The sequence below is a fragment of the Trichoderma virens genome (assembly GCF_000170995.1).
Source record: "Trichoderma virens Gv29-8 chromosome Unknown TRIVIscaffold_6, whole genome shotgun sequence".
NCBI lineage: Eukaryota > Fungi > Ascomycota > Sordariomycetes > Hypocreales > Hypocreaceae > Trichoderma > Trichoderma virens.
Genome location: NW_014013743.1, coordinates 1,796,403 through 1,809,839, shown reverse-complemented (window position 1 = coordinate 1,809,839; position 13,437 = coordinate 1,796,403). Strand labels below are relative to the sequence as shown.

At 53.1% G+C, this 13,437-nt stretch overlaps 4 protein-coding genes across 4 annotated transcripts; 2 read left to right on the top strand and 2 right to left on the bottom strand.

The window, feature by feature from the left end:
• Positions 1 to 3,009: 3,009 nt before the first annotated feature.
• TRIVIDRAFT_71240 (uncharacterized protein) lies at positions 3,010 to 4,438 on the top strand (the record flags this gene model as incomplete). The annotated part of the gene is made up of 2 exons (XM_014101383.1): positions 3,010 to 3,550; positions 3,636 to 4,438. 2 exons carry the CDS (start codon positions 3,043 to 3,045, stop codon positions 4,436 to 4,438), a joined length of 1,311 nt encoding a protein of 436 aa, XP_013956858.1.
• Positions 4,439 to 5,526: 1,088 nt separating this feature from the next.
• On the top strand, positions 5,527 to 6,901 carry TRIVIDRAFT_54031 (glycosyltransferase family 2 protein; the record flags this gene model as incomplete). Its single annotated transcript, XM_014101382.1, has 3 exons — positions 5,527 to 5,646; positions 5,720 to 6,439; positions 6,500 to 6,901. The coding sequence occupies 3 exons, from the start codon at positions 5,527 to 5,529 to the stop codon at positions 6,899 to 6,901; spliced, it is 1,242 nt and encodes a 413-aa protein (XP_013956857.1).
• A 258-nt stretch (positions 6,902 to 7,159) lies between these two features.
• Positions 7,160 to 9,005, bottom strand: TRIVIDRAFT_179956 (uncharacterized protein; the record flags this gene model as incomplete). Its single annotated transcript, XM_014101381.1, has 1 exon — positions 7,160 to 9,005. The coding sequence occupies one exon, from the start codon at positions 9,003 to 9,005 to the stop codon at positions 7,509 to 7,511; it is 1,497 nt and encodes a 498-aa protein (XP_013956856.1).
• A 998-nt stretch (positions 9,006 to 10,003) lies between these two features.
• TRIVIDRAFT_54033 (glycoside hydrolase family 2 protein) lies at positions 10,004 to 12,309 on the bottom strand (the record flags this gene model as incomplete). Its single annotated transcript, XM_014101380.1, has 7 exons — positions 10,004 to 10,283; positions 10,352 to 10,482; positions 10,556 to 10,699; positions 10,768 to 10,953; positions 11,026 to 11,432; positions 11,503 to 11,681; positions 11,783 to 12,309. The coding sequence occupies 7 exons, from the start codon at positions 12,307 to 12,309 to the stop codon at positions 10,004 to 10,006; spliced, it is 1,854 nt and encodes a 617-aa protein (XP_013956855.1).
• Positions 12,310 to 13,437: the final 1,128 nt, after the last annotated feature.

Sequence of the window (13,437 nt, the reverse complement as noted above, 5' to 3'; positions counted from 1 at the left end):
AGGCACTCCAAAGTTTGATGCCCTCTCGTTCTCCGCCAAGCCGCTGTGCTGTTGGAGCGGGATCTCAGCCAAGCAAGCCTCATGGAGCTCTCCGTAAGCGCCTAATGCTCTGAACAGTAACATGGTGTTGCACTGAGCAGCACTAGCAAGTCACCAGCATGACGGCCTGTTTTCTTGTTTATTTTTTTCAGGCACCAGGTCGGGGGAGAATTGGTTGGTGGCCAGCGCGCAAGTACTCATACTTGGTGGCCGTTTGGATGGGGGTCCGTGAGCAGAATACGAGATGGCGAGGAGCATTTGCTGCAGGCGGTCCTGGGGCCTACCTTGCTTTGGAGCCAGAGGGAGCAGCTTTTCGGCGTCACCATATCTGCTGCAGGCTTTGATTTGCTGCGGGTGGTGGAACTCGACGACGGAGGTGGCTGGCAGGGCAATGCCAAATGGTGGATGGCAAAGTGAGGGGGAGAGAAGAACGGGCGACAACCAGGCACGGGGCTTATGCTCAGTTACGTCGACAAGCCAAAACAGAGTTTCGGGTTCCTTGATCGCCGGCCATGGTGTAAGAGATGAGAGATGAGGGTTGAACGTGAGCGGTTTACTAATACAAGCCTCACGACTCGACGACGAAGAGAGAGAGAGAGAGAGAGGATGGATGGATTGTCATTCGCCTCGCTGTGGTGTGATCAGGTGAACTATGGACGTAGCATCATGCACTGTAGAGAGCGGCGGCGGTGGTGGTGGCGATGCTTTGTGCATGGAAATATTGATTTGCTCTGGTGGTTGTTTGACAAGAAAAGTCCCGTGTCTCGGTCAATTCGACGACCCGTGGTTCCAGGGTACTGGTATGGAGTACAAACGTGTAAAACTACCAGACCTCAATCCCAGGCACCTCTATCTAGTAAGCTATCTACTATCTATTACCAGTCTGGTAGGTCATGGATTCTGCACGCCTTGCAATCAATCGACTTGATTGCTACCGTATGCTAACATGGATGCAAGCATTGGAGCTGAGGGTCCCACCGCTATCAGGTACCTGGTTGCCATCACTGCTAGTGGGATCGCATCGCCAGTTTTTACGCTTTGCGCGGAAGTATTTAGCGCACTACTTCTTGTTTAGTGCCTAGCCCAGCGGGCTGCCGCCGCCCCGAACGGTGACAGTAACGGTATTAGGGCATGACTGATGGGCCTCTAGAGGGGCTCAGGCCGTGTCTAGGTACTAGGGCCCGTGTCGCCTCAGCTAATTGACGTCTGGTCGAGTTTTTTTTTTTTTTTGGCTGGTGGGTTGGAGATGGCGATGATGTGTTGTTCTTCTTCTGACACAAGGTTTCACCAAGACAATGATGCCATTGTCTACTATAGTGAGACATGGTTGATAAAAATAAACTAGTGCTGGAAGGGAGGGGGCATCAAACCTGGTAGATTGCTCGATTTCTCACGTCGACAGAATACCTAGGTAGGTACTGTCAAGGAAGTCGTGAGGCGCGGCACGGTACAGTACGAGTACTCGTACAGACGCTGGACATCAAACATCCCTGATAAGCCCACATCATCAAGATCCCAATTGGAAGTCCGATATGCTGCATGTACCGGTACTCGACCGACTACCTCGTACAGCCTCCTGCAACCACGTGTGCCACCGACCTGCACAAGTCTTACGACGCAATCCCTCGAGTCAGCCGCATTTGCATCGTCGCTTTGCAAAGCTGCGTGTCCCGAGCCAGTCATTCGCGCCCCCGTTGCAAGCCATCGCATCTGTCTACCTCTAGTACATAGTATAGCCGACAAGGCCAAGGGCGACTCGCCCAGGTGGATGTACAGGTACAGACAGTACCGGCATCTCGTCTCGTGTCGTTCTCGTCTTGTACCGTCCTTGTCTTTTGTCGCCCACCATTCAGCTGTGCCCAGCCCTCGACGCCTAGGCGCAAAAAGTACAACTATTCTCCCATCTGCATCCGGCGCCGCATCTGCATCAGCAACCCCCGATTCTCCAAAATCTCCATCCATTGCTGTTCTGGTTCCTCACCACAGTCTCCTTGCCTTAACCGCAATTGGGCCACCCCCCCCCCCCCCCCCCCTCCTCTCCTTCTTCTCTCTTGCGCTCTCTCACTCTCTCGCTCTCTCTTTTCTCCCCGGCGATCCGGAGGCAACCCCCCTCCGTTCTGCGCATTGCATTGCCATTATTCAGCTCCCCTTGGCTTTCTCGGCATAGGGCTGGAGCCCAACTCCTGCTTTGTCTCTTGTCTCTTTCTCTTCCTTTCTCTTTCATCTCGTCTCCTCCCCCTATTCTTGCTGTCGTCTCTCGTTGCCAACTCCCCACGACCAGGGCTGACTGAAGCTGAACCAACCAACCACCGCCGGCTAGATCGTCATCTAAGCCCGGCTCCGACGCTGAGCAGGGCCTGTCTCGCCTTGAACCCGCTCAGCAGCAGAGACCCAGTCCATCGCATCCCTCGCATCTGATCCGATCCACCCACTCACTTATAAGCGGCCCATCCACCTCTCCATCTCAAGCACAACAAACTTTCTAGATATAAGAGAGTGACCCTTAGCCGAGAACAAAGATACCTCAACTTGCTCTACTACTCGGCCCGAGTGCCTACGTATACGAGTATTTGCTTATACTTTGGTCACGCCAAGTCGGGGTCCCGCTCTTCATACTTCCATCTCTCTCGCCTTCTCCCCCCTCTGTTGACGAGATAGCATCATCCGCAACATCATCGCCAAACGGCAGCGGCACCAAATCCCGGTCATCACTCCCCCTGAAACGTCAATCTATCGGATCTGCAACACTCTTCGGCATATCGTCGCCGCATCACTCCTCTCTGCCCTTCCGAAGCTTACGCAGCGGAGCCACTCTGTGCTTGCATACCCCGTTAGCTTATTCTACTATACCCCGGTTCCTATTACACCACCCGTCCTGCTTGGCACGCATATATATATCTGGGGCTTCCTGAACCTTGAGTGACGCTGGACCCGGCCTCGCCTCAGCTGCAACACCAAGGCCAGTGACGAAAAGGGAACGCCGCGCAGGAAACGAGGGTCAAGATGTCCATCTTCTCGCGCATGAGGAAGAGCCGCCAACAGGCCAAAGAACACAATGCGAAGATCGCCGAGCAGGAGAAGAAGGAGACAGAAAAGACTCCCTACAAGCATGTCCCCACGCACGCTGCCACGGATGCCATCGCCAGCGCGCCGCCTAGCTGGCGAGAGGCCGATCGACAGAAGATCCAGGAACAGAACCGGCGGAGGAGCGCCATGGCTGCGTCCGGCCACCACATGAACATGCCCGGCGCCCCTCGCGTTGGCAGCAGCCTGTCCCATGTCTCGTACCCCACGGACAAGAGTGCCACCCCCATGGTCCGCTTGCCCCGAGCGTACAGCTACACAGGTGTCTCACCCTACTCGGCAAGCTACAGCCGCGAGATCGCCGGCTCCATGCCCGACGTTGGCTCGCAGTTTACGGCCTACGCCGCTTCGGCCAAGGGCAAGGAGGCCGTCCGGGTGTCTGTGTCTGGCTACAACACGTCCCGGACCAGCCCAACTTCCTCACAAGGTTCGTCGTCGCTGTCGTCTTCTGCTGCTGCTTCTGTGCGCAACCTTGATCCGCAAGATGCTAACCAGCTTCTTCCGACGCCCAGAAGAATCAGAGAGCTCCAGCGGCTCTACGAGTTCTCAAGATGATCTCGAGATGAGGCTTGCTCGCCCTCCCGTGGTGCGGGCTCCCCCACCGCCTACTGCTGCCGAGAGGGGTCGTCGACCGCGGCCGGGCCATCGCCGCCCATCTGACTCTTCAATTGAGCGAATTGCCATGGCAAACTCGGCAAAGGGAGCCGCTCGAGATTCCCGCCCTCCTACTTCCATGAGGGGCTTCGGTTCTATTGCGTCTATTGCGCCCATTGTCAATGCGCCCACCCCGATCCTGCGGACTTATACCCACCCGCAGGTTGACTTGCTGAGCTCGCAGCAAAAGTCCGAAACTTCTCTCCCCAGCACCCTCAATGCCAGCCTCAACACCTCTGCCACCACTCTTACGTCTACTTCCACTCCTGCATCGACAGACCGCAACCCCTCCCCGGAACACAACGGCAAGACTTCCAAGGAGCGTAAAGCTGCCAAGGTCACTCGATTCACAGAGCTGGAGCGAATCGAGTCAGGTGCTGAAGCGTTGACGGCTGCAACTCCCAAGAGCGAACCCCAGCCCGCCGTCACTCCTGCTCCCATTGTTGCTGCCGCTGTCCCCGCTGCTGTCAATGCCCCAATCCCTGCCCCCGTCCCTGCCCCCGTTGTTAAGCAGTCCATTGTCATCAACGTCTTCCCAGAAGAAGATTCCGTCCCACAGCCTGAATCTACAAAAAAGTCCAAGAGATTTTCCAAGAGCGGAGGCAAGCTTTCCAAGAAGTCTCTCTGGGCTAGCTCAAAAGCACCTGCTGTCACTGTTTAACTCGATTGTTTATCGATATCAACACTTGCTCTTTCTTTTGTTGTCGTTATCATTTCAGTCTATTGCATTGCTACATTTTGGATATGGCATCACGCCAACATTGCTATTCCTGCCCCTGATGGGCCTTTTATTTTGGGCAAAAAAGAGAGAACATGGGAAATCCGGAGTTTGCTTTTTACTTTTTGTTTTAATATTTTTTTTCATATGTTATGCGCACAGCGACTATGACGACGTGCTCCCGGCGTGGAGCATGTTTTGCAAGCTCATCAGCACCGACGAGAATCTTTGGCGGCATAAAGAGAGCCATTCATTTATGATGGGATGAAATACATTTTTTTGGTGGAATAGAAAGAATCGGCACACAAACACACACACTCATATAAACGCGGGTCTTTTGTTTTCATCATCTTGGATACTGATTTATTTAATGGGCGCTTTTGATTGATACAGTGGGATTACACAGGCGAGCTTTGTTTTTTTCATCTTGATGTTTTTTCTCTCTCTCCTTTTTAATTTCCTTTTTGCTTTGATTAGAAAAGAAATGACTTGAACGTATCTATTTTTGCCTGTGACCATTAGTGTTTTTGCTGTAAAGACCCCTTAATCTATTGCCCTCGTATTGGACTCGAGGTGTATTGTTCTCTACCTATACAACTAAGAAACAATATAGTGGAAGCCACAGCGCTCTCCACCGCATGAACACCGCCGGCCTCCACTAAACGGCACTGACATGAGCCGAAACCCGCCACCCATGATTGGCCAGCCTTGCCGTGTGGAGACGATCCGTCCCTGCAGCTCGAAACTGTGGCCTCACTGCTGGCGGCGCGCATCATGCAGTACTAAATCCCTACTAACTACTAACTATTCGCCAGGTGTCAGTGAAACTTGCGGCATCTGGCATTCGATATCTCACATTCCTTTCATTTGTCTTTTTTCTTATTGTCCTTCTGACTTATATATTCGTCCTGCTTCTCTTTTCTTTTCCTCTTTTTTCCTTTTCGTCTTTGCAATTCCCACACATGCCCGCCGTCTGACGCATTTCAGTTCTTCTCCCATCTTGGCTTCACGCCAGCCGCCAAACTCCAAAAATGGACTTTGCGACAGAGCTGTTGGAGCTCCCTGCGCCGCTCTGGGCCTGGGTTAGAGCGACTCCAGTCTACATCCTCCTCGCCCTCTTTCTGGTGCTAGTCCTGCTTGGACTTGTCAGCGTATGCGATCTTTTCAATTGGCCCCCTTTCATCGCTGCGAAGCCACAGCTAACTAACCACGGGATGCGCACAGCTCTTCATTCTCCTCCACCTCGTCGCCCCGAAGCCTCGCCCTGTCCTCTCGTCCGAAAAGACGTACATCACCAGCAGCCCTTCTGGCAAGACGACGCCGCGCCCTCTTCCCTGCTGGTACGACCGATGGCTCGCAGAACGCCGCCTCACCGAGCAGCGAGTCCGCCCGCACGAGGCATACCCAACCCCCGACGTCGGCTCCATTGAGCCCGCCGAGCTTCTCCTCAGCGTCGTCTTCCCGGCGTACAACGAGCAGGACCGTGTCATCCCTACGCTGGAGGAGGCCGTGGAGTACCTGGACAAGCACTTTGGACGCAGCACCGGCACCAAGAACCCTGCCGTGCCTGCAAAGAAGCGGCATGCGCAAGGTGCTGCCGACGCAAAGGAGCTGGGCCTCAGCGGCTACGAGATTATCATTGTCAATGATGGGAGTCGCGACAAGACTGTCGATGTGGTGCTTGATTTTGCGCAGAAGAATGGCCTGCATGATGTCCTCAGGGTTGTTTCTCTGGCCAAGAATAGAGGCAAGGGCGGTGGTGTCACTCATGGTCTGCGCCATGTGCGCGGCGAGTACGCCTTGTTTGCTGATGCGGACGGCGCATCGCGGTTTAGCGACGTGGGGAGATTGATTGAGGGGGTTGAAGAGGTCGTTGATGGCTCCCGTCGAGGAGTTGCCATTGGTAGCCGCGCCCATCTTGTTGGCAGCGAGGCAGTTGTCAAGGTTCGTTTAAGCTATTTCGCAATATCTCGCATACATGCTAATCTCTCCTGTCTCTCCTAGCGTTCTGCCCTTCGAAACTTCCTCATGCGGTCATTCCACCTGGTTCTCACCATCCTCACGCCTCCCGCCACGTCTCGCATCCGCGACACCCAGTGCGGCTTCAAGCTCTTCACCCGCGCCTCCCTGCCACACATTGTCCCCTATATGCATGCCGAAGGCTGGATCTTCGACATTGAGATGCTGATGCTCGCCGAGTCCGCCCCGGCCACGCCCGTCCTGGGCAGCGACGGCAGTGTTATTGGCACTAGTCCTGGCATCAAGGTCGCCGAAGTGCCGATCGAGTGGCACGAGGTGGGTGGCAGCAAGCTAAATGTTATTCAGGACAGCATCAAAATGGCCATTGGACTGGCCGTCTTGAGGGCGAGTTGGATGATGGGCGTGTATAGGAGACGCCTCACCTGAGACCTGGAGCCCGGAGTGGTGGACGGGAGAGGGATAGACGGGAGATACAAGGGGAAAACTGGCCCATCTTTCTTATGGATGATACCAAGCAGCGTGAGACTGATCTAGTCGACGCCGCCGGATCTTGATTCAAAGGCCGGCGATTTTTACTATTATAATCATCCATCAGGCAACGCGGCGTGGAATCCGCACTCGCTCCTAGCATAGACAGGCTAGATATAGTAGCTATAACATGGAAACATAAAGAGAGATTCATATGAAACCAGGTAAGTATTGTGATTGTCTAACGTCTTTAGCATCTTTTCTAGCCATAACTGCGTAACTACATTGTTCTCATCCAATGCCTACCCCTGCCTCTCTTTCTTCCGTCTGCAGTCTATATAACCAACAGGTCATGCCACACGCTATAACTTTCTCTTCTGCTTCATACAAATAAAAGGGAGCACCCTCTTACACCCATTGCGTACCAGCCACGTGAAACTCCGCGCCTTCGCCCGTGGCAAACGTAAAAAGAAAATCCAACATTGATGTTTTTCATCCAAACGTAGAAACATATACATATAAAGAAACAGGATATTAAAAAAAGGTAGTTTGGGTTTTGATTTCTTCATTGAAAGCCCTCTCGCCAGATAACTGGCAGAAAGACAATGCAGGCCTTCCACAGGATGAGAAGGGCATCGAGCAGCGCGAGGGGCAGCTTCCAGAAGCCAAGCGGGCCGCCGATGACGTTGCACGCGTTCATCCAGATGGCCACAAAGGCGACATAGAAGAAGTGGTATGCCAGGACAAGGGGTCGCTGGATGATGCCGCCGAGCAAGCCGGCTGGGCCGTCGGTCCACCCGCGGCGGAAGTACTCGAAGCAGCCCATCTGGAGGGCGCGCAGCTGGCGGTCGTTGGCAGCGAAGAGGGAGTAGAGGGCCTGGGCGAGAGTGTTGATGATGCTGGTAAAGTTCTTGCGGCGCCAGTAGAGCTTGTTCATGGCGTCGCGGATGGCGGCCGTGTCTTCGAGGTTGGGGACGCGGTCGGGATGCAGCAGCTCGGCGAGCAGCAGGGCGTCGTTGAAGGCGACGGTCATGCCGCCGCCGGTGAGGGGATGCCGCATGTTCAGGGCGTCGCCGAGGATGACGAGGCCACTCGGGGTCTGGGGAACGGCGGGGAGCCAGCTGTTGGGCATGCTGCGGGGGATCTTGCCATCGGCAAGGGCCTTTTCGGCGGCTGGGCGGATGGACTCGGGGAGCACGGGGATGGCACAGTTCTTGATGTAGCCGCGGACGCCTCCGGCTTCGGGAGAGGCCTGGGGGATGTTTGCGGGCACGTCGAAGAGCGCTCTGGTCTCGTGGGTGCCGATCTGGTAGAGGAGAATGGGAAAGGCGTTGCCGATGATGACATGGCCGTGGAAGGGCAGCGGCAGCTTGGTGTCGATCAGCTCCAGCGCATAGAACTTGCTCTTGACGACGGGCTTGGTCTCCAGAACCTGCTTTCGGAACTTGGAGTCGTAGCCGTCGGCAACAATGGTGAGCTGGCCAAAGAAGTAGTCGCTCTTCTTCTCTCCCGTCTCCTTGTTGACCGTGGTCCTTGACTCCACGCCCAGGACCTGGTCTGTGTGCTCTCCTCGAATGGTCTTGACAACCTCCGTCTCGACGACTGTAATGTTCTTGTGACCCAAGCATGCCTTGCGGAGCGCCGAGATGAATTTGCCGTGGTGAAAGCCGCATCCCTCTGGCTTTGTTCCGCCCGTCCCTCTTCCTCCCCACGCATGTGTCACTTCGCCCTTTTCGTTGAGCCTGGGGTAAGGAATCTCGCATGGCTCTCCGTGGTAGATGACGTTGTAGCCGTAGCAAGGGATTGCGTCGATGTCGTCAACGCAGTGGCCCAAGCCCAGCTTCCTCAGGGCCGTCAACCCGCCCGGCTGCAGCAGCTCGCCCACAATCCGGTCAGGCTCGTGCATCCACCTCTCGAGAAGAAGCACGGAGCGTCCTTGGTTTGCCAGAGCAAAGGCAGCCGCGCAGCCAAAGACACCGGCGCCGACGACGACGACATCAGCTTCATGGTAAAGGTCTCGCCGCTGGCGAGTATGGACGTCCGAAGTCATTGTTTCCGACATTGAATTTGCAACTGTAGATATATATCACCCGGGGGAAGAGAAGAAGGATCTTGGAATTGCTCGTTCGGGATGGTCGAGTCGATAATCAAAGAATAGTCGCTCAATCAGACGTATCGGATAACGAGGGCCCTTCCGTCGAGCCAATGTTGCAACCTGCTGTGAGGGCAGCCGAGACAACCAGTTGTATCGTCGTCGTCTAGGTATTTATTGTCCTTGTTCTTGAGCGGTCGAGCAGGCTGTCACAAGCCAAAAAGAACGCTGTGCAATTGACCAATCTGCAAGAGTCGAAATCAAACTGATAACCGCATTGGACCCCGTTCATGACATGACGAATATGCTGGAAAGGAGCTCTATCACATGATTGTGGGACGATAAACTGGCTTTTGATTCTTTTGGCTGCAAACTTTCAGAAATTGCCTAGCGGTCAGAGGTCCGAATACGATTGCGGGATGGTGGGGAACGAAGGAGGCGTTAAGGACCTGATCTAGCCGCTTTGGGGACAAATGGTCAGAAAATCAGATACGGGGAATCCGTACGTTCTCAATGTAGCCTTGTTTGGCGGGCAGGAGCAGTCTGATTTGCATGTGGCAGGTGGGGGTGAGTTTTTGCGAGATGGAGTTGTGGAAGGCATCATTGAGAGTTGATGTCTGAGGCAGCACATCCCAACATCTACAGGAACAGAGCAATGCGGTCAGATACAGGAGGATTGAATACTAGGTGCTCCTCAACAAAAATTCTCCATCTTTCAACGCCCTTGGCCTTGACAGCTTCACGATGCAAAGAATCCTCTAGGAGGTCACTTCGAGAAAGCATCTCCACGCAGCAACTACTACAGTGGGTTCACTTGTTTCCCCAGAAGAGACAATGTTTCTGACCAAAGAAAAACAGTCACTACTTTCAATGACGCACATGAGATCTCGATTGGGATTCAGAAATCGTTGAGCAGCTGATGTCAGCTACCACTACCCTGCACTACGAGTACGGGCTTACAGGTTCCATCATCGCCTCCCTGCTGCAGCCGAGTATAGTTTGTTGATATCGCTTATCCATTGCCTCGGATCTGGCCGCAGAACACGGCGGTCATACGTGTATAAGCCGTTGACTTCACCCTCGACATCCGTTGTCTGTGTCCAGATGCCGCCGCTACAAGCATAGCGCTCGACCTGCTCGCGAAATTCGCGGAACAGGACGCTTGCGCGATAGTTGTACGAAACCAGGTCAGCATTGACTTCGTAAGTTTGATTGATGGTGTTGATGGCCTGTTGCACATTCCAAAGACTGATTGTTTGTTAGCCAATGAACCCTCACAACAGCTGAAAGACCAAGAGTGAACAAGGGAAACCAACTGTTCGATTGACACGTTGTGGCCAATGCCGCCGAACTCGCCCTGGAACCCAATACGGTTGGGATCGTACGGAGAAGAAGGGGTGGAATAAAACGGCGTTCCGCATTGCGGATTTGCGTAATGATGGTTGTCCTAATCATCACGCATTCATCAGCCCTCTTTTCTCTGCTTTACAAAACATGATTGAACACGACAATCAACTCACTGAGTAATCCGCTGCGCCATGATCATTCCAGCCTGTCGTCGCGTCAATAAGCCTTGTTGAGTCGATGCCACGAACAACTTCCACAAGCTGAAACTCAGGATATGGTGGGCCCTTGAGCTGTCCCCATCCTTCGTTATAAATGACCTGCATCATGTGTTTGGTGTCAGCTCGAATCAGTGACCACTTATGAGCAACGGGGTGAGAGAACGAACCCAGGTAACAATCGACGGATAGCTCTTATGCTCATTGATCAAAATTTCGAGCTGACGTTGAAACTCCGCCTGCTGGTCAGGATTAGGAGGCCGATTCCCGTCGTTAGTCAGACTGGGCATGTCTTGGATGACCATCAGACCCATTTCATCGCAAGCTCGGTAGAACAAGTCTGGCTCAACCTTGATCTGCGACAAATCACTTGTTTTAGCATCTAATCAACAAGGAACTACCTAGTGACGGATAAACGGGTGACTCACATGTTTTCTGACCGCGTTGAAGCCCAATCCTTTGAGCATCTTCAGATCATATACCATGGCTTCTCTGTTTGGCGGCGTATACAGCCCGTCCGGCCAAAATCCCTGGTCAAGCGTACCGAAAATGAATGTGAATTCGCCGTTTAGGAGCGGCCTTTGAATACCCTTAACCTTACCAGTGGAAATGGTGCGGAATCCTGTGTAGCTGGATACTTCATCATCACCAAGAGTCACAGTTAAGTTATACAGAGTCGGAGAGCTTGGGGACCACAGCTTTGGCTGCTTGACCTTGAATTTGAACTCCTCATCGGAAGGGCCTTTCTGTGAAGCAATGATGCGACCGTCAAGTCCGATGACGGATACCTTGGCAGAGACACCTTGTTTGTTCGAACTGTGGACTGTCACGGAAACTATGAATCGTGTTAGACGTGAGTCTGGACCACGGGACAACGCATGGGAGGTATTCTGGTGTTTTCGTACCTGTTCCATCCATACCGGCAGCAATGTCAAGCTGTGTTATATGGTTTGAAGGCACACTCTCTAGCCATACAGATTGCCATATTCCGGAGCACGATCGGTAGAAGATATGGCTTGGATTCCGAGTCTGCTTTCCAATTGGAATGACATCCAGGTCCGTTGGATCGTGAACGAATACGGCTCTGATTCCGGATTAGTATGCAATATCATATCTGTCCACACCTTCACTGCCATCACAGAAGATAATAACATTGTTGCGGTTATGCAAAAAAGGGTGACTTACACGCTGTTGTCGCCGCCAAATTTGACAAACTTGGTTATATCCACTCCGAACCGAAAATATCCTCCGGTGTGGGTCCCGGCCCTGGCTCCATTCACGAACACCACTGCCTGGTAATCAACAGCCTCAAAGTTCAAGATTACATTTTGCCCATGCCAGTTATGCGGTATTTTGAAACTGGTCGCAAACCACATATCGGTGATATTAATCACCTGCAGTCCCGAGAGCCCACTCTCGATACAGGACGGCACCAGAACCTCGCTCTGAAGTGGGCCATCCGGGGGGTTACCGGAGTCACCATCTCCAGGGCCGGCAGGCTGAAACGTCCAAATGCCATTGAGGCTCTGCCAGGCATCACGCTGGAGCTGTGGTCGGGGATGCTCCGGCCATGGATTGGTGCCAACCTTGTACGTCCACTCAGTATCCAAGGGTGGTGTCTGGACTTTGTAAGGGACTGGACTGCCGCCTTGCGCGACGACAGCTGCCAGAGAGCAGGCAAGCGCGAGTAGGCCTGCCGGAAATATCTTCATTGTGTGGCAGAGAATCTTTCTATTCGAACAGGCCTACACTATGCAGGATATCCAATTGTTTTATCTGCAGAAAGGGGAAGCTCAGTTCAAGGGAGGACATCAATCCCTTTTGTCTGAGATTTCAATTCTCTCCAGACCAGGGGAGAACCGTGTCCATAAATACTACTGCGTTCTCGAGGACGATCCCTTGCATCAAGCTCATTTCCCCTCTTTTATTCTTCTCTGCCTAACCTAATGATACGCTGCATGCGAGTAGCGGCCTGTTGTCCCACGGAGGGATGCTTGTTCTCTACCTCATGGTGAGGGGTGATGTGGAGATGCAGATACGAAACGGTTCGAGAAACATATGCATAATGAGCGGTAGGAAGAATGGGCCCATTCCATGATATGTACCGTCGGCTTACTGGACCGTCTGTCTTTCATCTTCCCAACCCGTTGAAATGGTCCCGGAAGAGCATGTTGGCAAGAGCGGAGCCGATGCCGATCAATGCGGAGAAAGACAGCAATCCATGCTCCCCTGACTCTCACGGACTTTTCGACAAATCCATGGGGCTCCATATTATTTCTTAAGCTTAATTGCTTGTTAAAACCTGTCCTACATATCTCAGTCCACTTTTCTTTCAGTGGGAATAGGTCCCGACAGTACCTGAATACTGGAAATCGCAGTCGTGCACCGCAATGGAGATTGAAGATTCCGTTCCACAGCTAACTCATGATTTCCAGGTTACATCGTGCAACCGCGTGCAACCGTTGATCATCTGACGCCATTGTACAGATGCCGTGAGGGGGGATCCAATATGCGAACACAATCCATGGAAATAAGATGTTGGTCCAGCGTCGCATTTTACTAGCGGATTGGCCCCATTGGGTCGCATATTAATGCCGGGCCATGTGAGCCGCAGATCAACAAGCTAGGCGCATCATCGACGGCTTTTTCTCCTCGGGTTTGGTTCCTAGGTCGACTGGCTTGTCTATGGATTGCTTTCTTTGCCCGGAATGAACGTGATCAGTCTCAGCATCAATTCTCAGTAGACATCCTAACGCTTACTGGGCGATTGTCATGAGGATTCCAAGTTCAACTTCCATCAGGCGCCTCTTTCTCATGAAAGAATAAATTCCTTTCTTCTC